The sequence below is a fragment of the Sminthopsis crassicaudata genome, chromosome 1 (assembly GCF_048593235.1).
Source record: "Sminthopsis crassicaudata isolate SCR6 chromosome 1, ASM4859323v1, whole genome shotgun sequence".
NCBI classification, from domain to species: Eukaryota; Metazoa; Chordata; class Mammalia; order Dasyuromorphia; family Dasyuridae; genus Sminthopsis; species Sminthopsis crassicaudata.
In genome coordinates this window covers 268,516,698-268,543,932 of record NC_133617.1, presented here as the reverse complement: position 1 = coordinate 268,543,932, position 27,235 = coordinate 268,516,698, and the positions used below count along the sequence as shown (strand labels likewise).

General features: G+C 34.0%; 1 protein-coding gene across 2 annotated transcripts in view; it reads right to left on the bottom strand.

Annotated features, from left to right (window-relative positions):
* The window catches only part of CLVS1 (clavesin 1), a 177,678-nt gene that overhangs the window by 116,118 nt on the left and 34,325 nt on the right, over nucleotides 1–27,235 (bottom strand). Inside the window, exon 2 of one of the 2 annotated variants that reach the window (XM_074278760.1) lies at nucleotides 1,365–1,539. In XM_074278760.1, coding sequence (XP_074134861.1) covers nucleotides 1,365–1,539 — 175 coding nt within the window. Of the gene's footprint in view, nucleotides 1–1,364; nucleotides 1,565–27,235 lie in introns of both variants that reach the window. The other variant, XM_074278759.1, reaches the window with a different exon arrangement.

Genomic DNA, 27,235 nt, shown 5'->3' with positions numbered 1-27,235 from the left:
TTCTCCCCACCCACATTTTTCTTCCTTTTCGAGATCAGATTTTTAAAGATGAGGTCCAGCATGAATTTATTCTTTGGAAAGTATAATTTTTTAAATCATTTGATCACTATTGATATCACCATTTTTTCCAACATTGAATCTTGAAAATCAAGAAAAATTATGTAGAGCAACTGTTAATTTTTTTTCACTCTTTAGTAACTGCCTGAGTTATTATACAAGGCAAACAGACCTCATAAAACCCTTTAAGGGCTATTATTAACGGACATGGTTAATTGTTTGGTCTTTGGGCTGTAGAAGTGATTACACACACACACACACACACACACACACACACACACACACACACACACACACACACACACTCCAGAACTTCCTAGGGAGCTTTCAGCTTTTCCTGGCTGTGTGCTACATTCACTCATTTAGGCCATGTTTGTGAAATGGACCCAAATGTCACAATTAGAGCTTATATAACCAAAGAGATGGAGCTAGTACTAGAGGACCTGGGTTTATTCCCAACTCTGCCACATGCTGCATATTATGTTTTTAACCACATCACTCAATCTCTCTGGTTCCAATTTCCTCACTTACAAATTGACCAGATGATGTGTGAGGTGACTTCTGGCTCAGCATTTATGTATGATCCTGCCAATCTGGAAGTGATTTTAGCCTTAAGCAATACTAGATTGTTATGAAAGAAAATTATTTTAATTCTGAATATTTCATATATGTATGTATATATATATATAACTTTGTAATAGTTTACCATTACATTTGTATATAGTGTTTTAAAATTTGTAAAGGATCTTACATATATATATATATATATATATATACATATATATATATATATATACATATACACAGAGAGAGAGAGAGAGAGAGTCATATAATTCTCACAATAATTTTGTAAGGTAGGTTCTATTACTATCATCCCCATTTTACAAATGAGGAAACTGAGACTGGTAGAAGCTATGACTGCCCACTGGCACAAGGCTAACTAGTAAGAGTTTGAAGCAAGATTTCAAGTCTTTTAAACTTCAAGCCCTCTCCACTCATAAAAGTGTTGAAATGATGGTGTTTGAAGGGATCTGAGAAATCCTCTAATTCAACCAGCCCTTTTTCCCCATTGTAGAAATTCTTTCTGAAATAGTTAGATATTATTTGATCCATTTCCTTTAAATGTACACAAACCTAAATATATGAGTTCAGGCTGGATAAAAATTGGGGCAGGAATATATACAGGTGAATTTTATCCCCCTTTTCCCTCTTCTTGATGAGAAATATTATATTCAGATTATGATAACTCCCCTCTCCCAATTATTAGATATGCATTTGCATGTTCAGTTAGATGTGCATACACATACCTGTAATCCTTCTATGGCCAGTTTGAGGATTGAAGGTGTGAGTTTGGAGGCTTGTTTGAAGGAAAAATTGCTCCAGTCAATAATTAAAATGAAACCATTTATCTGAAGTTCCGGGTCCTCAATAAGAACTTCCAGTGACAACAGAATAGCCCGGAGAATGTCAGTGAAGGAATTCCTAAAATCAGAGCAGAAACAAAGAACTGTTTATGATTATTTCTAGAAGAAATCAGATAATAATGACATTAAGGGGGTAGGTCTACATGCCAAAGAGAATTTTTTTAAAAAAAGAAAAAGACCCATATGTACAAAAATATGTATAGCAACTCCTTTTGTGGTCGCAAAGAATTGGAAATTATGGGGATACCCATCAATTGAGGAATGACTAAACAACTTGTGCTATGTGATTATGATAGAATACTATTTTGTGTGTGTGGGGGGGAAATGACAATTAGGATGATTTCAGAAAAATCTGGAAAGACTTACATTAGCTGATACAAAATGAAGTGAGCAGAATCAGGAGAACATTATAAATGTAATTTACAATTTTTTTTTAATTAAAAGGGTGAAATGCTTTCCTTCTCTTCCAGGACCGCAGACTTCAAAGTGATTTTATATTCTGGAAGGATATTCTGAAGACAGATATAAAAATGGTATCTCTATCATAAAATAATAGATTTTTAAACCATAAAATCATCTAAGTACAACTGTCATATTTTGTAGATGGGAAACTAAGGCTTAGAGGAGCTAATTTTTTTTCCCATGGGAATAAAGAGAATTTGGGACAGAAGTGGGAGCTCCTGATTCTTGGTTTAAAATATTTTTGATATACCACAACACTACTTCATTTTTAGTTTGTTCAATACTGAATAAATTTAAGATTTTAATCTGAAATTAAATTCCAACTCTAGATACCATTTGGCAACTAACATTTGTGGCGGCAGAACATAGAGCAAGAACAATCCCTTGATTTTTACTGAAGTGGTACAGTGTCTTTTTTCAGGTAAGGAAACAACTTCAAAGGAATCAGTAACCATGGCAACAAGCAAATCTGCCTAAGCAACCAAACACTGTTGAAATGCTGCACATCTTTCTAGATCTCAAGTACCATCACTTCTCCCCATTCACCAGCCTACTTTTGTTTTAACTCATTTTCAAATATGACATCCCATGGAAAATATTATTCATATATGATAATCCCTCTGGCTGAAACCCAAGGGATTTTACAAGGTCTCAATTTGGGGGGCTCAAAATGCACACCCCATGCAGGCATAGATGCAATCATTCCTACTTATTAGAATAGAAGTGGTCAGCCCTTGGTTCTTCAAGAAATCCAATATTTCAGGAATCACAATTTTCATTACTGAAATAATAAAAAGTGCTAAATAAAAAAGTGATGAGTGAACTCTTAAATTAAAAAAATCACAAAATCTGTGATAGAACACATCAATTAATAATTATTTGAGTAATGACTCTGGTCAGCATTATGTATTGATTGCCATGAGAGGCACAATGAAATATAAGATGTGGAGCTTCCTGCTATAAAGAACTTTTCACTTTGGGAATAATAACAATAGCTAATGTTTATAATGTACTTTAAGGTTCACAAAGCACTTTACATTTGTCTCATTTGGTCCTTGCAACAATCTTTTTAAGGTAAGTGTTCTTATCCTGATTTTGCAGATGAGAAAATAGAGTCTGAAGGAGAATAATTGTCATTCTGAATCCCACAGATAATGTGACTGAGGTAGGATTCAAATTCAGATCTTAATTACAAATCCAGAACTCTATTCATCATACCACTTCTCAAGTCTGGGAAAACAGGCAAGGACGACAGAGCTGGAGAGAGAAGGAGATCATCAATTATGCCTGAGATGTCCTCTCATGAAGTCTTGTTTCTGCCAGGCTCTTATCCCTACTCAGTTTGTTGTGGGTCAGCCTGATCCAGTTCCACATAAGAGGGATTGGTTTGTGGTGTGGAAAAGGACAAGGCATTTTATAAGAGAAATTGGGGTCTCACTTCTATTTATTAGATTCATTTTCCATTTCTGATTCCACAGCAAAGAAAGTACCAACAAATTTGGAAACTGGAAATTTTGAATCTGGGAGATTCCAGGCTTTGTAAGGGAGGAGAACAGCCAGGATTGCACATATTGAATCTATATCATATTGCTTGCTATCTTAGGAAGGAGGGAAGTAAGGGAGAGAGGAAGAAAAAAAAATTAAAACAAAGTTTTACAAGAATGAATGTTGATAACTATCTTTATATGTAGTTGGAAAAAATACTATTTTTATAAAGGGAGAACAGTCTAGAAAAGAGGTAAGGAAAGATGAAGGGGTGCCAGTTTGGAGGAAACAGTGGCTCTAAGTCCTCAGACTTAGAGTTTGCTGCAAGAATTACAAGGCATGGTCTCACATATGATTCAATTCAAAAAGCACCTATTATTTGCTGTTAATTGCATTATGTATTAGGAAATTATGAATAAGACTTTATCTCACCTATCCAAGAGCTTAAAATACAGATTGGAAGATAAGGCCTTGACATAAATAACTACAAGACAGATCAGAATGTATTAAATGTGGGAAGCAGTATGACCCCTGAGTTATAGGTTAGGAAGCCTAGAAATGAGATGCTTTATTGTCACTCTCTGATCTCTTCTACTGATTTCTTTTATTCCTTCAGATCACTCTCCTGTGGAAGATGAAGTCTCAGCTAGCAATTAGCCTCTAAATTGATAACAGAAGGTCTTGAAAAAAATGAATTGAAAAAAAAATTGAAAAAAAAAATTGGCTGAATTGGAATGAGCAACAACAAATTCTGAGCCTGCTACCCAAAACCTTAGTTCAAAAGTCATATTACAGAATCACTTGCATCAGCAGTGAGGATCACCTGTAGAATGGAGAACTACACTTAATGTTAATGTTATATGTCCCTTATTCTCATAAGAGCAAGACACACAAATACTTTTTACCCTTGAATACAGGTAATTGCTTTAGTGTTTTTATGTGTACATCACTATGCTAAACACTATGAAAGGTAAAAAATTTAATTAAGACAGGATCCCTAGGTTCATGGAACTTAGCATCTAGTAGAGATTGGGGAGTGGATATAGCTACCTAGAAAACTGTGTCTTACATACTAAGGGTAACAGAAAGATATGCATAAAATATTGTGTGAGGTGCAAGGGAAGACAAATCACCTTAAAGATAGAAAGATTCATGAAGATGCTATTTAAGTTGATTTATAAAGAATGGGTAGGAATTCAAAAGGAAGTGGATGGCATTTTAGGCAGAAAGAAAAATATAATCAAACATAGAAAACAGGGAAGATAGGGAAAAGGTGATATATTATACATAGACACATATATATAGTATTCTGGATAATTCATTTAGATTAAATATTTTTATTTCTTAAAATGATAAGATATCATATCATATAAGGCAGAAATTGTTTTATGCTTTTAATTCAAGCTTCCTAGAGTGCCTGCTTGAGGAAGAAAAGAAACTCAAAAGGGGGGGGGGAGGGTGAGTTCAAACAATAAACATCTCTGCTAGCACTGTGAGTTTGAACTAACAGCATCTTTCTCCCACAATGGCTGAAAAGGCAGAAGGACTAAAAGTAAATTTGTGTATAACTCCTCTCCTAAGGCATAAGAAGTGGTATTCATTTAGGGAATGTATACCAAATTATTCCTTTCTTTGCATCTTCCTATTCCACCTTAATTAAATGTTGTGTGAAAACTCTTTTGTCTTTTGTTTGGTCTGTCATAGAGATGCATTGGTAGGGGGTTTGGGGCTGTGTTTTTAAGTAGGCAATGATACAAAATGGCACATTGAACCTTGGAAGTAATAAAGGGTCCCACAGTCATATAGAGAATCTGTGAGTACTCAGTGATATATTTAAATTTTCTGTCAATAGCTGGTTTGCTATAGTTTGAGAAGATCTCATTTTTCAAAGCTTCAGTAGCAAATAAAATAAGGCAGAATATGTTTAACACTAGCAGTGCACTATGCAAAATAGGAATCACAGAATTTGACATTGTTCTTGATTGTGAAATTTTCCAGAGAATAGACTCTAGAAAATCCTAGATTTCAGTTCCTTGAAATTTAAATCAGATGACAGATTTCAATTCAATTGATATGCAGGTTGCAAAAGCAACTTCAGCTCATTCATTATATTTGTCAACCAAGTGGCCTAACAGGGAGGCTAAGAAAAGACATTGAATTTAGGAAATATAAGACAACAGAATGTGCAAATAGAATACCAGCTTCTGGGAAGACTGAGGCTGGTAGCTCACTTAAGCCCAGAAGTGGCTTAAATAGCCTAAGATAAATGGGCATCCACACTAAATATATCACCAGTATGAAGAGTTCCCTGGATAAGGTGCAGAACCAGGCTGCCTGAGGAAGGCCAAATTGGCCTAAGTAGAGAATGGTCAGAGCTCCTGAGCAGCTCAATCATGAGACTTAAGTTCATAAGTGGCTGTTACTGTATTTCCAGATTGGGTGAGATAGAAAGTCTTTAAAAAAATCCAAAATTAAATTTAAATTTTAAGAAATGGAAATATAAGACAACCATTCTCCATTTTTCTGCTACTTACTGTTTTAAAAGGAAAAAAATCCAAAAGATACAGAAAGTTCATGCTTTTAGCTCGGGGCAAGAATCGAGAAAATGATGATGAAAATGATGATAAAAATGGAATTGAAATTGTTAGACAGATTTAGGCATGCAGATTAACTGTTGTGCTTTCTCATAAACATGTCTGTTTGTGGATATAGATAGGCAGAATGCAATGTATTTATGGCCTTTGAAAACAACACTTGGATCTGAAACTCTGAAATTCCCAAACTTGCAATGTTTCTACACCATATTCCTATTATCTGTGACAGATAGAAATCCAGATTCCTTTTCCTCTGAATTAATGAACATTTCTTGTGACTTCTATTGTTTGTCCCATATTTGACATATTTTAAAGAAATGATGAATTCAATGATCTTAGAAAAGCATGGAAATATTTGCATGAAATAATGAAGAATAAAGTGAACAGAACCAAGAGAACATTGTATATATTAACAGCACTATTTAAAAACAACTTTAAGTGAATAAGACATTTTGACTATTAAAAATATCCAAATTGGGGCAGCTAGATTGCATAGTGGCTAGAACACCAGCCTTGGAATCAGGAAGACCTGAGTTCAAATATGGCCTCAAAGATTTATGAGTTGGGTGACCCTGGTCAAGTCACTTAACCCCAATTACTTCTGGAAAAAAACAAAACAAAACATAACTATCCAGATGAACACCAAATGACATATGAAGAGAGTTGCTAGCTACATTCAGAGAAAGAATTTATAAACTGAAGTATGTATAGAGTGAGTTTATAAATGTGTGTGCTATGTTGCAGTGTCTGATCTGAAATCAGGAAGACTTATCTTTCTGCGTTCAAATCTAGTTTTAAACACTTATTATTTGTATCATCTTGGGCAAGCAATTTCATCCTGTATGTCTTATTTTCTATATCTGTAAAATGAAATGAAAAAGTTCAAACCACTCCTGTATCTTTAACAAGAAAATCCCAAATGGAGACATAAAGAGTAGGATACAACTCAAAAATGGGAGCATGGCACATGTCTATATTCCAAACTGTTTAGAACAGAAGGAGCGACTGAGTGTTAAGGAAAAAGATAATTGTGACCAGATCTCTAATGTGTGCTTAAAGCATATCTTGGGATAAATGAATTCCATGTATCTTTCGGTCCCTTACTCCGCTGGACAGGTCACAAGTGACCTTCAAAATAGTTTTGAAAATCTATTAGAAAATTATTTTATTTAATCTGCCTTTAGGATGAGGAATTAAGATGACAATTAGTGGGAGAAAAGAAGAGGAATACAAAAATTCCCCCAATGTGAGTGAACTGTGAGCTTTCTAGCCATTATTAAAGTACTATGGAAATTCCATTTCATGCTTGTCTACTTTAGTAAATCCCCTGACCAAGTAGTTATTGGAAGGTACAAACTGCAATGGAAAAAATGTTAATATGCATTGGATCAGCTAAACAAGGATTATTTCAGTCATTTCATTTATAATTTAATTCATGCCTAAGTATTCAAAAATGAAAATGGCAGAGCACCCAAAGAAACTTGCTTCATAAATATCAAACTTGGGGCAATTAGATGGTACAATGGTTAGAATTGGGCCTGGAGTCAGAAACTCATGAATTCAAATTTGTCCTCAACCACTTATTAGCTTTGTGAGCCTAGGCAAGTCACTTAACCCTTTTTGTCTCAGTTTCCTCATCTGTAAAATAAGCTGGAGAAGGAAATGACAAATCACTCTGGTATCTTTGCTAAGAAAAGCCCAAATGGGGTCACAAAGAGGTAGACATGAATGAGCAACCACAATAAAATCCAATTTCTTGTTGATGAAAGACAATGAAATTAATTATATGAGAAAAAGTTTTGGTGCTTACATTGAGTTTTCTTACAAACTACAAAAGTAAAGAATAGATTTCAAATAATAGACTGATTCCTAAACAAAACAAAACAAAAACCAAAAAACCAACCAAACTATTTCATTTCACCACCTAGTTGCTTCAAGTAAAAATGACTCTACTGCTCCAATTGAAGCTCTCTAACTTCAAACATGGGGTGAATTACATCTCCCTTACGATTATTTGAATATTGTTCCCATTCTGATGAATTCAACTAATAGCTATTGAAGAGTATTGTTGGTTATAATTTTATTCCTGTTGGAATTGTGTCTTCCTTCTATTTTTCATTTTTATATTATGGAGGGAGCTCAACAAAAAGTAAAATGGGGAGATATATTAGAAGATGTGCCCCATAATTTCCTTTGCTTTGAATAATGATATTCTTAAACTTTTTAGTCTTTGATCTCCTAAATTCTTAAAAATTATTGAGGACCATCCCAAAGAACTTTTGTTTATATCTATTGCTATCTAGGAATATTTTTTTGTTTTATACATTAAAATATATTAAAATCATTATTAAATTAGTTTTAACCTCTTAGTAGAGACCTCTACTTCAAGAACTGTTCATTTAAAATAACTCTTTCTCTTTCCCTAGGTGCTGTGCTGAAATTTCCATCCAATCAAAGGGCAAACAGTTTCCAAATTTCCAACTCCAGTAATAATTGTGTACAGGATGGCACAGAAAATCAGCCCCATAGTCTGTACACCTGTGTCTTTGGTTGAGAATGGAAATAACATTACAACCAAGATGGAAATTGTGTTTTTTCTTCCCCCACCTCCACTACCAAACAGGAAAACAAAACAAAACAACACCACACCAAAAAAACCTCTTTTAAAAACGACCTCTAGAAGGAACAAACAAGCTTGATACTAAGTAAAAGCTGGAGACTTTCTGTTTGTTTTCTTATTGCTTCCTTGTAACTAGGTAACAGAAACTTGAAACTAGAAAAACAGATGCAACAGCTTCAGAAGCTTTGTTGGAAGGTTTCTAACCCTTCCTTAGTGGACTGAGATCTGATAGAGCCTTTCAGGTTGTTAGATTTGTTATTAGAGAAGTTGAATACCTTTACTCACTGAGTGTGAAAATGAAGCAGTCAGATGTGTAGAGTTTTTGAAGGAGAAAGCTACCTGAAATTATCCTATAGTTGGGAGAAAGTCATATTTGGCAAACAATGTGCTTGGGTAAGCTTCATGTTTGAGTCAACCCCAATATAACTGGGGGACCAGACTTCCAGGAGGGCATTATTTCAGCAGGCTATTAAATCTCATAATATTTTGTTTTTCCTCAAATCTCAGCTACTCTCAGGATAGCGCTGATACTGACACCTGTCAGAAAAGATTCCATTCCCTGTCACCTGCTCCCCTATCTCTTTTAGTTCTATAGCATTCTTTGCCTTGAATGATGATCTCTGAGAGGAAGGAGTGTTTGTGGGGAGTAGATTCCACAGAGTTTTTCTTCCTACCCCATTTTGACTATGTAGATGCTTTGGAACCTGCTAAGTATGTAGTTGTACAGCCTAGGAGGAGTTGTGGGCTTTAATTTGATAATGACAAATCCTGGATAAGTAAGTACTCTTCCATTGCTTTTTCTTCCCCTCAGCCTAACACCCCCATTATGAGATGTCATGTGTATTTAAAACAAGCATTATGGATTCTTATTCTTGATCAGTTCTGAGAATTCTCCTAGTATTCCCACTAATAACTAATTATGTAATCAGTTTGAGCCTCCTTTTATTTCTAGGGGTATCATGCATTCCTGGGATTTGCTTCAGACAGGAATCAAGTCCAGAACCTTGCACAATTTTCTCCCTCAGGGATTCTTAATCTGAGATCCATGGACTATACATTTCAAGAGGTCCATGAATTTGGGAGCAGGGGAAGACACTTTTAATTTCCATAATCTTTGTTTTCTTGATAATCATATATATATATATATATATATATATATATATATATATATATATATATATATATTTCATTTTATTCATCTAAAAACATTCCTGTGAGAAATGGTCTACAGATTTCTTCATATTGACAAAAAAGAACCCTTCCTGAAACAAATGAAGGCTGAGAATCTTTGCTCTCAACTGTATTTGGTATGACTTCAAGAGTGCATTGCCCCTATCTAGCTGTTAGAAGAATGCTGGAGCTTTCAGAGGGGCTTATTTCAATGGCAAGCTCACCTTAGCAGAACACTTCAAGGTGAGTAATGTAAATATTTCTTCATTTCACCTTCTCAGTTCCTGTGCCTTTAGGTCGTAAGATACCAAAATGTGACCAACTAACTCCTTTTCTTTGCTTGAAATCTTGCCTACTCTCACAAACACTAAATCAATTCATACTTTTGACCTAGAAATCCATAGCTATCCCATACTCAACATGTCCAAAATGGAACTCATTATCTTTTCTTTTAACCTGGATTCCTAAGAGCACTTCCAACTTCCCAGTTACCCAGATTCACAAACCTGGTACCATCCTGAGTTCTTGACTTTTCTATAATTATCAACTCTCATTATTTCTACCTCTACAAAATCTCTGCCCATCTATCTCTCACATTTATTCCCTTCTCTCTACTCAACACTATTGTAGTTCAGGTCCTCATTACCTCTTACCTGGAATATTGTAGTGTCTCCTGATGAGTCTTTCAACCTCCAGTCTCTCTCCTTTCTGATCCATTTACCACATAGCTGCCAAGAAAATATTCCCTGCTGTACTGATCTCTTTACTTAAGTTTTTATCACTTCCTAATTGCTTCTAAAATATAATACAAGCACCTCTTTGATGATATTTCATACTTTTTACATTTTGGCTCCAACTTGTTTTTACAATCTAATTTCACATTATTCCCTTTTACTCATTCTAAATTCCAACCAAACAGACCTCCTTCATGTTCCTGCCATGTACCATTCCATCTCCAAACATTATGTCATTACATGGGCTACCTCCTCCACTTGAAAATCCTCTTCTCACTCATCTCCACTGCCTCCCTTCCAGACTCAACACCAGGTGTCATCTTCTGTTTTATCAATTATTATTGATCTACCACCAAACTATTTTTAATTTAATTTTTATATTTTTCATAATGACTCACCTATGTATATTCTTTTCCCTAAAAGGAGGCAAGTTCCTTATAAGTAGGAACTATTTTTCCTTTATCTTTGAAGCAATAAGAACCCAGCACAATGTCTAGGATTTAAAAACTTTAATTTTAAAGGAGTTTTAACTTTAAAACATTTTTTAAAGTTATGGAATAAAACAATCAATTCCACAACATAGTGTAATAAAAAATGACTGCACATGATACTGTAATCTTCTGTGCACAACAGAAATAACCTGTAAATTTCTTTTTGTCCCTCCTCCCTGCCCTAGAGATGACTATCATTAGACAAAAATATCTATATATATCTATATATGAATATAGATATAGATGTATAGATATAAATATAGACATAGATATTTGTAAAGTTAATCTATGCATACTTATATTTATCATTTATTTCTCTGGGTACAGATACTGTCTTTTTTCATATGTCCTTTATGGTTAATTTGGGTATTTATAATAGAATAACTTAATGACATTCTTAAAATAATATGAATAGCATCTTAAATGACCTTTTTGAATTTAATTGAGTTGGCTTGAAATTATTCTGTGCTGATGGAGAAAGCAATTCTTCCTACCTTTCTTTCAACTGCCTCCTTTTATTTCTATGTAAATCTGCTTTATGATCAACATATCAGAGAATTAACATAATTTTGATACCTCTGTTCATTCTGTCTTGCAGAAACCAGAAATAAAGGAAATGGACACAGATGCTTAGTTGAACATAATTTCATTTGTAACAAAGAGGAAGTTGGTTATACTGTTTTAGTAAAGATTCTCCGGATGTTCTATGTGTAATTCTGTCCTGCAATGTAACTTTCTTCCATAGAGACAATAATATCTCTCTGGAGAACTATTTTATGGACGTGCTTAGAGGCAACATTGGTTTCCGCTACTTAATTATATTACAGATTATCACCTGGTAATTTTCTGAGCAATTAGAGTCAATGGTTATTATTTATTGTAGCTATTTAACATACTGGGGCTTCAACAGTGTAGTAGATAATTCGATATTGACTAAACTCTACATTATTGCTCACTGTGTGACCACAATGTGCCAGATGCTGTCTAATAAAATAGAATCTCTTCCCAAAAAGATTTCCAATCAAAATTTCCTTACTACATTTGTTCCTGGGTAATGAATCCCTCTGCCTCAGCCATTCTTAAAGATTATCCACTAGGTTATAGAGGAATTGTGATCTGCTGCCATGCAGAGCGTAATCACTCTTATGAAACCCTAGATACATAAAATATTAAACTGTCAAGAGAGAATTCATTTTATATGGGAGCAAGAAGGCTTACTTAAAGAATAGGTATTAGTGAGTATCTCCATCTGTACCATCATTCCAAAGAAATGAGAAACCTTTTAGAATTAGGATCAAAAAATAAAGGAAGCAGATTTGTAAAATATATATTTATATGGGAAAGCCACAGAAAAGTTAGACTATTTTAGATTACTGATAGATGTGAAAGACAGAAAGAATAATCTCATTAAAAATGAGAAATGTCTTAATTCTCCCTTTACTGAGAAACACTCAAATAAAGGAAATATTCAGGAAAAGGGATGAAGGCAAATAAAAACTATTAAAAATGATCAGAGTTTCTCTCATTTTTACAAAGAGGTATAGGCCCAAGATCTAGAAAAATTGGGGCAAAATTTGCATTCCTCCTTTGATACTTGCTCCCTATATATATGGATGTTTGGGTATTTTTTTTTTCTCCTTTTAAATGTCTTAGTAAACAAATATGCTGAAAGCATTTCCTCAGTCTTGGTTTACATAAACTAAAACTAATGTGGAAGGATAAATACTTTTTATTTTATTTTTTATCATGAAATGACAGGGGTTAGAGCTATAAGAGATTTTGGGGCTCATTATCTTTTTCTGTTAATTGCTCTGTGTGTGTTATCCCCTAATTTTAAAGTTGAGGAAAATGAGGCCTGGATGAACTAATTTATCCAAAACTTTTTTAAAAATTTAATTTAATTTTATTTTTAAAGCTTTTTATTTTTATTATGCAAAGAGAGTTTTCAACATTCACTCTTGCAAAATGTTGTGTCCCTAAATTTTTCTCCCTCCTTTGCCCCCATCCCTCCTCATGTATGACAAATAATCCAATATATGTTAAAGGTGCAATTCCTCTATACATATTTCCACAAATATCATGTTGTACAAGATCAAAAAATGAGAAAGGAAACAAAAAGCTAGCAAACAACAACAACAACAAAAAGTGAAAAATACTATGTTGTGATACACACTCAGTCTCCATAGTCCTCACTCTGGGTGAAGATGGCTCTTTTTATTACAAGACCCATTGGAACTACCCTGAATCATCTCACTGTTGAAAAGAGTCCCATGTTCATCTTGGTTCTAGTCACTTTTCACTCTCACTACTCAATTCACTTAGCATCAATAGGTCTTTCTGAAATCATCCTGCTAATCACTTCTTATAGAACAATAATCTTCCATAATATTCATATACTATCACTTGTTCAATCATTCTCCAACTGATGGGCATCCACTCAGTTTCCAGTTCCTTGCCACTACAAAAAGGTCATTTTTTTGCACATATGGTTTCTTTCCCCATTTTATGATCTTTTGGGGCCCAGTATAGATACTGTTGAATCAAAGGATATGCACAATTTGATAGCTCTTTGGGCATTGCTCCAAAATGCTCTCGAGAATACTTGGATCAGTTCACAACTCTACCAGCAATGCATTGGTGTCCAGTTTTCCCATATCTCCTCCAAAATTCATCATTATCTGTATCTTAGCCAATGTAAGAGGTGTGTAGTGGAACCTCAGAGTTGTCTTAGCTTGTATTTCTCTGACCAATAGTGATTTCAAACTTTTTTTTTATATGACTAGAAATGGTTTTATTTTTTTCATCTGAAAATTGTCTGTTCCAAATCTTTGACCATTTATTAATTGGAGAATGGCTTGTATTCTTATAAATTGAATCAATTCTCTATTTTATTTAGAAACGAGTTCTTTATCAGAACCCTTTGATTACACGAAGTTTTTTGATCAGCTTGTAGTAGAGTCCATATGAAAATCTAAGTCTCTTGACTACTAAACTGATGTTCATCTAGTAGCACATATCATTTTTAGGAAGTAAGGTCATCTCTACAGTTTTCTGTGTGCTCAAGCAACATTTTATAAAATTGGATACGGTTATGAAATAATGTCTTTAACATATGATATAGGGTAAGAATATTAATGGTTTGGTGAAGAAGAAAAAAATCCCATGAGAGTTTACTATATTTTCTGTCTTTTCTTGCAAACAATCCAGTGATGCAGAATTAGATTGTAAGTTCCTAAAAATTGGAGGCTGTTTAGTTATAGTCTTTAAAGTTAATGGCACCCGGAAGATAGTAAATGCTTAATAAGTGCTTTCTGAATTTGATTGAATTGAATTGAATTGAAGTAGAAACTACCAAAAACTTTTGCCAGGCTTTTGATAAAAAATTAAGAATCATTCTATGATTGTCTAAAGATTCCCAATGAAGGCAACTTTTAAAGTGAGTCACCTGACATTCTTCTCATGGTATTGGACACTGAGAACTATTTAGTAAATAGTCATGCTCTCTATTCATGGAATTTAAAATCTGGGCAGAAATATAGAATTCTAGAATAAGAGGGCATTAAAAAATTATCTAACCTAGTGGTTATCAAAGAATATGTTAGTATAACATGCTGACAGTCATATTTGGTGTGCTGGAAAAAAAATTGTTTTCAATCATAGACATATGAGCAAGTCTCCTGATTAGAAATTCCATGATTTGCTGGTATTTGTCATGACAAAATGTTAACAAAAATGTTAACAAAAATGTTTGAGAATCAATGATTCTTTACAAGACCCTCATTTTAAAAGCAAGAAAACTGAAGCCCAGAAACCCATATAATGTCTGGCAGAAAGTTACACTATTAATAAAAGAGCAAAGTAGGACCAGGTCATGTGGTTCCTAGTCTGGGCCTCTATATTTCACCACAGTGTTTCTCTAATAATCAGTGATGTGCTGGAAGACAATTCAAATAAGCATTGGAAAATTAGCTCCAGAGAGCTGATTGTTAAACTTCTAATATAAGCTTTTATACTTTGGAAAATGGCAAATATCACGAATCAGGGCTCCATTTACTATTTGTTTTCATTATCTAGACTTCAGGAAATAATGGAAACAATATTAAGTACATTTAAACATATATCATGTGTACATTTTACACTACCACCACCCAGGATTAAACATTTAACAGCATACTTCTGTGTAAATAAAAGTATCTATGATTAGGTTGAATTCTTATTTCCTTCTCAGTACAAATAGGAGTTGTTGTTAGTCATTTTTTAATTATGTCTGACTCTTTATGATCCCTTTTGGAATTTTCTTGGCAAAGGCACTGGAGAGGCTTGCTATTTCCTTCTCCAGCCCATTTTACAAATGAGGAAACTGAGACAAACAGGGTTAAATGAGTTGGCTGGGCTCATATAGCTAATAAGTATGTGAGGTCAGACTTGAACTCAGGAAAATGAATTTTCCTAATTTCAGATGGCATTTAATCTCTTGTACCAACTAGCTGCTCTACACATAGAAGTAATATTATTTATATGAGAAATCTAGATAACTATGGACTATACCTTCAGAATGAGAACAAAAGAAATCAAGGAGAAACACCATTTTGGTAGGAAATTATAATTTATAATTAAGTTAAAAAGAAAAAAAATTAAAAATCTAATCAGTTTGATGGGCATAAATACTCAGGGAATAGTCTTTCACTAGTCAGTATTATTGATGGCAAAGTCAATTGAAGATTTAATAGGCAACCTTTGTGTCTGTCAATGTTTCTCTACCAACACCACCAACAACTCCAACTGAACTGTGTCAATTTGTGGATGAGAGAGGATATGCTAGGAGGAGGCTCAGGCTTTCATGAGAGATAGAGAAGATCTTCTAGCATATTTAATTTACAGAGAAGGTAATTTTGTACTGTGGAACTATTTGATGAAATTATGGGGTAGGATAATACCATGTTGGGTAGCCTTTTTATTCCTCAGTTATTGTCTCACAGGAACATTGCACTGGGAAAAGAAAATGGAAGCTTAGTACATTTATTCCTCCTGCATATTCCTATGACACATTTGTCATAATTGAAAGCCTGAAGAAATATTTTTTAAAGAAAATAAACTATAGCATTCACTACTTATTATTCAAACCATAAGTCATGAATCCTTTAGTATTTAGCTAAAGAGTTTGTCTATAATTCCATGCCAGAAGGATCAAGTACAAGTAACTCAAAGAATGACATCCCACATATTCTTAATCATCATCTACTATAAGTTTACCAGGAATGAAAAAATATTAAGCCTTTTTGGTTTTTTTGCCTTCAGATTAATTCTGTAACTTAACAAAAGAATACATTCTCTGCATTATTAATTAATCCTGCCTGTTAATTTGTATTTGATCTGTGATCATATGGCACAATGTAAAGAATTGTTGTTTCAGATATTGTGATTTATCCATAATAAGACATAAATCTCTGAAGTTGTTTTGAACTTAGATCTTCTTGAATAAAGGGCTCAGAACTTTAAGTGCTATATACCTACTTACCTATAGTAGAGCTATGAGAATTTTTCTCCATAGTCCTACAAACACATACACACACACACACATTTTAGTGACATTAATATCATAGCTTACTTGTTCACTATGAGAGAGAGAGAGAGAGAGAGAGAGAGAGAGAGAGAGAGAGAGAGAGAGAGAGAGAGAGAGAATTGAAGCATAGGTAGATAATATGTTTACCATATTTATGGATAAGAGAAATCTGGGAGTTTTAAAATGTGTCTGCACAATATGAGATTGGGGAGACTTGGCTGAGTAGTTCATATAAAAAGAAACTGGGGACTATAGCTATCTGCAAAATTTGTGATGAACTAGAACTAAAGACACTTATGTGGTTTTTAGGTTGTATTAACAAATTTACAGTATCCATAATATTATAAGGATAATAATAACATCTAACTTCTATGGTTGACATGAGGATCAAATGCGATAAAGTGTTTAGTTAATAATTTCCTTATTACTATGGGGGGTGTAACTATCTTCCCAGTCATCCAGGCTCACAATCTAGATATAATACTGGACTCCTTACTCTCTTACCACCCCCCACCCCCATATTGCTATCAGTTACTAAATTCTGTAAATCTTCCTCTTAAAACATTTCTCATGTAGCTACTTCTCCTCTCTGAGATGGCCAACTCTCTGTAATAAAATCTGATCATCTCACTCTGAATAGGATTAGGCAAACTATGGCCTCAAGACTAAATATGACCTTCTGCCTGATCTTCTACAGCCCAAGAAACAAGAATGTTTTTTACATTTTTAACTATAATGAATTTCTATTTTAAAATATAAAAAAGACCATACAAAAAGAAGGTGACAAGCATAATTTTATCAGCCCCTTGACCTGGGATGAAGATCCAACAAAAGATACCAAGAGAGGTATTTTCTGTTTTCTCTCTCTCTCTGTCTCTGTCTCTGTCTCTCTCTCTTTCTGTGTCTCTCTGTCTCTGTCTCTCTCTGTCTGTGTGTGTGTGTGTTTCTCTCTCCCTTCCCTTTCCCCCTACCTTTTCTTTGTCTAGCTGTCTTCCCCCCCCCACACACACACACATCCATACCTCAAGAGAAATGAGGGTCAAAGAGAAGAAGGTGATTGATTATCTTAAAAGGCTGCATAAAAGGCAAAAAGGATGAGGATAAAGAAAAGGCCATTAGAAAAGAGATCATTGGTAACTTTGGAGAGAGCATTTTCAGTTCAGGTGCTAGCATTTATGTTTTATAAATAAGGAAAAAAAATAAATAACCTTTTAAAAGGTTAAGGATGCCCATGGTCATACAACAAGTAACACAGACCAGATGGTAATCAGGGTCTCCTTCAGATTCTCTAAGGTCACATTCTACACAATAGTAATTCTGACTAGCTTTGTTAGAGAGGCAGTATATGTATTATTTTTATAGCATATGTATTATTTTTACATTTTGCTTCTCAGGAGCTAGCAAGAATCTCTTATATCCAGGTCTTTTGATTCTACTTCCATTCATAGTGAACAAGTAAGCTATGATATTAATGTCACTAAAAATAGTAAGGGAAGAATTACTCAGCACATCAATAAATATTGCCAGCAATGTGACAAAACATGATGCCTGTCTTTTACACAGTTGACACTGGGATAATAGTAGTCTCCTTTTAAAGTATTATGAGTCAAAAGGGTAAATTTATTTTATGTCACAATTAACAGAAATAGGGATATAATATGTTAGACTAATATTTTTCCCATCATTCTTTATTAAGAAAATAGAATATTTGAATGATTATTTTCATTGCTTCTTAAAAGCAAAATAATAGGCCAATTAGAGCTAGAGTTAGAAGTACAAATTTCTTAAGTACAAAGTAAGAGTTATTTTTACTATTTAACTGTTATAATATTAATATCTTTGTTTTCCTTTGTACTTTGAAGGAAGAACATTACAGCTCTCACCTAGAGTCTATTTCAGGTCCTTATTGATAGGAATAGGTATAATAAGTTTCATATGGCAATAAAGACTATGTAACCTATTTGAATTTATTATATTTTATTTCCCCAATTGACCAATTTACTGGTAAACTTTTTGAGGGTTGGGTGAGAGTAGGTAAAGGAGAAAGTTCAGATCTGTGATTTCTAGGGTATAAGCAGCTTTTATAGATTAGCCATAATTCTGAAATTTATACCCTCATAATAGCTCTAAAAACCAGGTAGAACAAGTATTATCATCCTCATTTGTCATAAGGAAAAAAAGATTTAAAGAGGTTAAGTGACTTTCCAAAAATCCCATATCTGTGGCATGAGATAGAAGATAACTCAGGAATATTTTTGGAGATCATAAATGATATGTTAAAACAATGGCTTACTTTTTTAAAAATTCACTTATTTTTTGTTACATTTTAAGTTCCAAATTGTCTGTCTCACTACTCTCTTACCCCTTACTAGAGAAGGTTACTATTTCTCTCTCACACACATACTTCCCCCAAATCTCCCCTCAAACATACACAGCCATACTATAAATACTACTGTTTATCAGTTCTTTCTCTGGAGTAGATAATATAGATAATATCTTGCGATTGATTTGAGTATTTATAATATTCAGAATAAATAAGTCTTCACAGTTATTCTTTGAAAAATATTTGTTATTGTTTATAATATTCTCTGGATTCTGTTCATTTTATTCTTCATTATTTTGTGCAAGTCTTTCCATATTTTTTAAAAAATCAACCAGGTCTATAACAACAGTAGTATTCCATCACAATCATATACCTTAACTTGTTTGGCTATTCCTCAAAAGATGAGCATAGCCTCAATTTCTATTTCTTTGTTATCACAAAGACAGTTATTATAAATATTTTATACCATATAGCCTTTTTCCTTTTTGGGAAACAGACCTAATTTGCTGGACCAAAAAGTATATATAGCTTTTTAATTCTTTGGCATAAATTCAGATTTTTTTCCAAAATGGATAGATCAGCTCACACCTCTACCAACAGCATATTAGTGTCCCAATTTCTCCATATCCCTCCAATATCTGTTATTTCCCCCATCTATCATTTTAGCCAATCTGATATGTGTAAGACAATATTTCAAGATTCTTTTAATTTTAATTTCTTTGATCAAGGATGATGTAGGACATTTTTTCAAATGACTATATATAATTCTGATATCTTCATCCTACTTATATACCTTGACTGTCAATTAGGGAATGACTCATATTCTTAGAGATTTGACAAAGTTCTCTATATACTTGAAGTACAACGATTTTATCTGAAAAACCATCTATAAAATTTCCCCAATTTTCTGCTTTCCTTCTAATCTTGGCTATATTGATTTTATTTGTACAAAACCTTTTAAATTTAGGTCATAATGGTCCAGTTTACATCTCACAATGTTCTCTATTTCTTGTTCATTCATAAATTCTTCTTGCATCTATAAATCTGATAGATAACATATTCTATGTTCTTCTAAGTTATCTATGATATCTCCTTTTATGCCTAGGCGATATATACATTTTGGGAAAAAATATCTTCCTAAATATATATAGTTTGCAAAAAAAATAAAAAAATCACAGCTTAAAAACTCTGACTTTACTATCTGAAGAATGAGGGATACAGTTATCATAGGGAGCATAACTGGGTGGGCCCTCTGCCTTAGGAGTTTTCACAGCTGCTGAAAGAAAGTCACTTTGTGAATTCTACTCTGGATTATATAAGTACCTTGATGGATACCTTAAATGACTAGGTAAGTTCTGATAGCACAGAACTGGCACATAATAGGCACTTAATAAATGTTTATTGTTTGATCAGTCTCTTCCTTGGAATTGAACTAAGAAGGGGCTTCTTTTATTTAAACACTCTGGGTTGCTCAAGGAACTGAGTAGATACCTTGGGAGGTAGTTAGGGGGGAGCAGAAAGCATAATTGAGACTTGTAATCGGAATAGTTTGTTTGAGACTGCCTCTATCACTTGGGAGCTGGTGGGATCGAGAGTAAAACATTTAATCACCTTATTAAAAAGCCTCATAATACTGATCCTACCTACCTCATAGGGTTTTTGTAAACATCACAAGATAAAAGTTTTAGATCTGAATGTGACTCAAATGCCATATAGTCTGAAATCCTTTATTTTATAGGTGACGCTATAGAGTCACAGAGAAATTCAATAATTTACTCAATGTCACAGAGCCACTAGAAACCCAGTACTCATTTTATGATACTTTGCTGCCTCTTGAAAAGATCCACTTAGACATGCTGGATAATGAACTCAGGGTCTCATTCATATAAAGTATAGTTTCGGTCCCTAAGCTATGTCTTTCATCAAATTAGATATGAATGCCAACTCTTATAGAAATGTTAGCAATTATTACTGGAGGGAACTATCAAGGCTGATGGTAGAGAGATATAAGCAATTGGGAATGGCAAAAATAAAGGGGATGGCACAGGTCCTAAAAAAGGCTCCAAGGCAATTGCAGTGTGAAGCAGAACCCTGGACCCATCTGAGGCCCCCACAATCCTCCCACAATATTCCCAGTTTCCTAATGCTGCCCTGCACTTTGGAAGTGTGAGCCACCAATCTCCAGAATCCGGTGCTGACTACCAGGCATCCAGCCAAGCTAACCCTGGGGCTTACTATTTATCCAATTAACTATGTAGCTAGGGAGGGCTCGGATACCCCCAGGAGGTCTCTGTTATCTCCCTTGCATTGCTTCAATGGAAATCAGGTAATTGCCTGAAGGAGACTCGTGGTTATGTTTTATCTCCCCTACTGCTCGTATTGTTATCACTCTGCTTCTTTTTGTTTCATTATAACTGCATTGAACAAATCATAACTGATGGGGGGAGGGGAGCAAAACAAAATATTCATGTATTTTCTAAACTGATGCTGTTTGGAAGAGTGTTTGAATTTGTATGTTTTACAAGTCACAGCATCGTCTTGTCTTTCCAATAATAAAACCTGCAATTTTCAGGAGCCAAAAATTTTCTAATGGTTTCTTGAAATTGTTCCCTTTTGCAATTTAATATTGTAGTACTTTAAAGTATGAGGAAATGCTTCCAGAAACAATAACTGATCATGGCAATGATTTAGATGCTTAGCAGCAAAACAGCTTCCTTGGGAATTGGCAGGAGGCTTAGTGAAAAAGAAAATATATTTGATAGAAGTTCATATATGGAGAGTTGGAAGGACCCCTGGGGTCTTCTACTTTGACCCCCTCATTTTATAAAGAAAGTAAAGCCCAGAAAATATCAACTCATCGATTTAGAGTGAGAAAAAGATGTTAAAGGTCAGAGTTTACTTATCTCCCTCATTTTCCATATGAGGAAATTGAGTCTGAGAGAAGTTAGGTCACACAGATAATAAACATTAGATACTGAATTTGATTAGGGGGTCCTATGACTACAGAGATAGCACTTTTTTTCATTGCAAATTACTAACTTCACTTTATCCATTCTTAAAAGTATATATTAGGTGTCTACTAGTGCAAAATACAGGGTCAAGCTTTGGGAATTTTAGGTTAGACCACAAAAGTCTCTCTTATCAAGGATTGTACATTCCATTGAAGAGGACATAGCAGAGAAGCAGGTAATTAGACATATGATGGCCTGAGGAAGAGGAGAGGATGGTGCAAAATAAAGGAATCAGAGAAGAGTTAGATAGCACATGAATTGAGTCTTGAAGAAAGGCAAGGATTCAAAGGTCATCCAAAACTTTTGGTACCAAAGGAAAAGCCTGCTTTTCATGGCAGTGTTCCCCTACTTGATGTGGCCTAGATACAAGTCACAAATACCTTATTCCACAAGCCATCAGGAAGAGAGAAGTAACTGAAGATAAATCTTTCAGATTTTGCGTATATCCCTGGTGGTATATCTATTTCAGCTTTATGTCAAAATACTAAATTCTAGGTCTTCAAATATTCAGATAAAAATTCCAGAAAGGATCCCTTACTTTCCCTTAGCTGAAGGACAAAAACTGTTAGTCTTGTAACAATTGAAGGGTTAGGGAGGGGCTTAAGTGAAGTAGGTATTACATGTAAATTAAAGTTTTAGGAGTCTCAAAAGTATCAGATAAATCTCTTTAAAACTGAGTTCTTTTAGTAGATACTTGGCTTAGGGATAATAATAGTCATGGCTTAGTTCAGCTGATGCATGGAGGTAGTTTAGTTCTCTCAGTGGTATTAAGATTCTCACTGTTACAAAAGTCCACCACTTTAATGCTCTATTGTCATGTGAAGAATCAAAATTGCAATGGTGGATATAAATGGAAAGCAGCATATTACCAGTCAATAAATCAACAAGTACTTATTAAGCAACTATTATATGCCAGGCACTGTTTGATGTGCTAGGGATAAAAAGACAAAATGATGAATTGCATATTAGAAGTAGAGAAAAAAATGGAAAAACTTGAATAAATGGAAAAGGAGATAGTCTTGTACTTAGACTGAAATATAAGACATTGGGATCCTCCAAGAAGAAACAAAAACTCCTTTGATGCAAAATAAGATAGGTAACTACAACTCTGATTTTATCAGTATAAGGAAAACACCATTGACCAATTCAAGTTTCTCTCTACAAATTATAGCTTTTGAGAATTGTCTTTAGCTGAGGTGTCAAATACAAGTAGAATTCACCTTGCCCACAGCATTCTCCAGAGCTGAATAAACCAGATTAAAAATATAATTGGGAAATACTTAAAAAAAAATAAAAGTATAATAAAACAGAGATAACATTAACATGTGTTGTTCCAAGTCATTATAATGCTGCAGGGTTCTTTTCAGACAATTTAAGGACCCATGCCTATTGAGGCCTATAGCCTTCAGATGTTGAATGGGATGCTCAGGATCACATAGCTAGCATATAACAGAGGCCAGACTTGAACTCAGTTTTTCATGTCTTCTCCATATTTTAATTCAAGCTATCTCTTCAATGCATAAAAACATGGGTAAACTAAGCAGATAGAAAACTTTTTGTACTAATATGGGAAAAACATACCAAGAAATATCAGATCCTCAGAGTTTTAAAGGAATGTTTACAATTATGGTTAGTACTTTAAGGTTTATAAAGTACCTTACATACATTATCACATTTGATACTTGCAGAGACCTTATGAGGTAAGCGTTATCAGCCCTATTTCACAAATAAGGAAAAGGAAAGTTTAAAGAAGTTAATTGGTTTGGTCAAGGCCATATAACAACTGAAAGAAATTTCCCCCAAAAAAACTACCTGCTCCAATGAAAAAAGTGAGATGACCTCACTTCTAGCAAGTATAGAAATGAGACCTGTGTAAGAAAATTTTGAAGAGGTAGATTTGGGTTCCATTAAAAGGAAAAACTTCCCAATACTTAGAGCTATCTAAAAGTAGATATGATTAACTTAGGAAGTCGTGGCTTCTTTCTCAATAAAGTCTTCAAGAAAAGATTGGATAGTCCCTTTTTTAGGTGTGCTGCCTTATTTAGATAATCTAACTTTAGGGGTTCTTAACTTGGAGTCCAAATGGGGTCACAACAAGTCAATATGACTGAAAATGTTTGAACAATAGCTAGTGATATAAGTTTAAATGTTGTACTCCTTTACATTATCTGTGAAATATATAGATGTCCTGATCCCCTAAAATAAATACTGGAGGCAGAGTGGGGTGGCCTTATGTTAACGGAAGGCAAAGAAGAAAGAGCGGGATTCTCCAGATAGAAAACTATCAGTTAAGAAACTCCTTCTACTAATGCAGGTTATCACCTGCTTACTAATTTAGAATATAAGAGAATTGTTTAGAGTGCTGAGAGGTTAGGTCTTGGGCCAGAAGTTGTTAGAAGTGAAACTTGAACATGGCTCTTTTTGCTTCTGAGGCTAACTCTGTTCCTTCTTTCCTTTCTCCTTTTCTTCCTCCAGCCTTCTATCCATCTCTTTCCTTCCTTCCTTCCTTCCTTCCTTCCTTCCTTCCTTCCTTCCTTCCTTCCTTCCTTCCTTCCTTCCTTCCTTCCTTCTTTCCTTCCTTCCTTCCTTCCTTCCTTCCTTCCTTCTTTCCTTCCTTCCTTCCTTCCTTCCTTCTTTCCTTCCTTCCTTCCTTCCTTCCTTCTTTCCTTCCTTCCTTCCTTCCTTCCTTCCTTCCTTCCTTCCTTCCTTCCTTCCTTCCTTCCTTCCTTCCTTCCTTCCTTCCTTCCTTCCTTCCTTCCTTCCTTCCTTCCTTTTTTTTTCTAATTCTAATTGATCTAGAAGCTTTAACCACCTCATTTTTTTTTTTTGACAATCTTGCAGTGGCCCTCTACTCCTGGGGGGCTCAACATTTTAATGAGATTCATGCTTGATGGAACTTAACCTCACTGTAGCTCAAAAGCCCTGAACTCCAGTGATTTACCAGTCTAAATTGAAGAGATTATAGATGTATAACATCATGCCATGCTTTTTTATACTTTCTTAGCCAATAATTCGCTGTTCAAAGACCTCTTTCTTCCTTATCTACCTCTCAATAGTCCACAGCCTAAAGAAAATATAGGCATCCAAATAGATACTTAGCTCACAGAATGACGCAGATGCTATCAATTCTGCCAAGGGATATTGAAAAGTTAATCCCCTAGCCCCAACCAGCACAATGTCAGAGATGATTCCTTCTAACTCTAAAGAAGCTGAATAACCTAATAGAGAAGATAAGACATGTAAAAAGATAATATCTAAAATTTTAAATTCTAAGGGTAAATTATTACATAATATAATGTGTTATAATGAGTTCAGAAAAGGAAGTTCAAGAAAAAGCTTCTTGAGGAGGTAGCATTTGAGATAGGCCCTGAAAAAAAATAAATATGATTTAATAAGTAGAGGTTTGTTATATTACTTTAGACAAAAGAAAAATTTGAGTTAAGGCTTAAAGTTAGAATAATATACATAAGACAGAATATATTGCACTTGGCTTATTATGGTTATAGTAGCAGCAATGATTATGTTACTAATACAATTTATTAGAAAATTGCCCTTGAATACAGGTTGAAAAAAGGAAGACAGTGTTTTAAGAGTCAACTTTACAATGTTTTATATTACAGCCACTGCAAGATAAATAGGATTAAACTGTTGAATTGAATAACCTAACACATTCCAGCTAATAAAGCAGGTAACCTACCTTCTGGTAAAAGTAGTTCATAAGATAGAACACGTAGATGTAACAGAAACATTGCAAAAACCTACCCAAACAAAACAAAATTCATTCAACAACAGCAAATATGAGGGGCAAAATAAAGCCAATCATCTCAACAATTGGAAAAATAGTTGTGTATCTTAATTTATCATGCTTTGATGCTCATTCAACAATTGCCTCTAGACATTTTGTATCATAAACCACAAATCCATATCCTAATAACAAAATTCTCTAATAGTTCCTTTTTTATTGAAAAATATATACTAGTGCTCTAATAATCTGAGCAAGTAAATATACTCCTTTAAACATTAATTTTCTGATTTATAAAATGAGGGCAATAATGCTTGATTTGTTACTTTCATAGGGTTGTTCTGAAGATTGAATAAAATACATTTATTCCCTTTTACATTACAACTTTCTCCATTGTGATTTCAATATATTGAGGGTAAGCAAAAGAAATGAAACAGTAATTTTGAGGGAGTTTTGTGGAGCTGCAGATGACACTCAAAGGTCAGCAACTGAGCAGAAAATGTTTAGAAACTCAGAATGCATTAAATATGTCTATAATTTTGTATAATATCAGCTTATTTTATCTTCTAATGTTATAATAATTCAGACTTCTCTGGTGTGAAGAGAAGACCAAAAAATTGTGTGGATATTATGTACCTAATCCTTACAATGTGAAGGAATACTTGCAATGTATTTGAAAGGGTTTAGTAATCTATAAAATAGAATAACCCCAGACTTTGGTTTTCTCTTATATGAAAGTGGAGAATCAGAGTAGTTCAATTCAGCATTTATTAAGCATCCTACCAAGGGAGTAAGTCCCTTAGTTAGGTACTGGGGCATATTTAAAAAAAAAAATAACAACAGTTCCCCCCTCCTAAAATTTAATATTCTCCTGAGAGATACAACATCTAAAACGTGATAAATAAATACAAGATCATTTGGGGAAAGAGAAAACATTATTAATTAAAGGTATCAGGAAAGGAGGTCTTCACCTCAGTTATATCTTGACAGAAGCTAAGGATTCTAAGAGAAGAAGGTCAGGTTATGGTAAATTAACAAGAATTTATTAAGCATCTCCTATGGGCTAAGAATTGTTCTACATATATATTATGTTACTAAAATAATTTTTATTAGATATGTTTTGTTCTAGGAATAGAGAGTCAACAAGAAAATGTTATCTACCGTAAGGAGATTATTTTGCATAAAAGGGAAAAAACATACATATAGAAAGAAAAATTTAAAATACATATATATACAGATATATGTATGCATAATACATACATACATATAATATGTATATACTATATACATACACACACACACACACACACATATATATATATATACATATATATATGTATATATACATACAAACAATTTGGAGACATTCTGTATATAGGAAGGAGGGGCTAATCGTTTAGGAGAGATCAAGTAAGATTGGAGGAAGAAAATAGTATTTGATCTGAGAGCTAGGAACTCATAAAGATCAAGGGAAAGAATAGAATACATTCAGGAAACTAACACTGAGACAGAATGTTGCATATGTAAAATAGATAGGCCAATATAACTATAATAGAGAG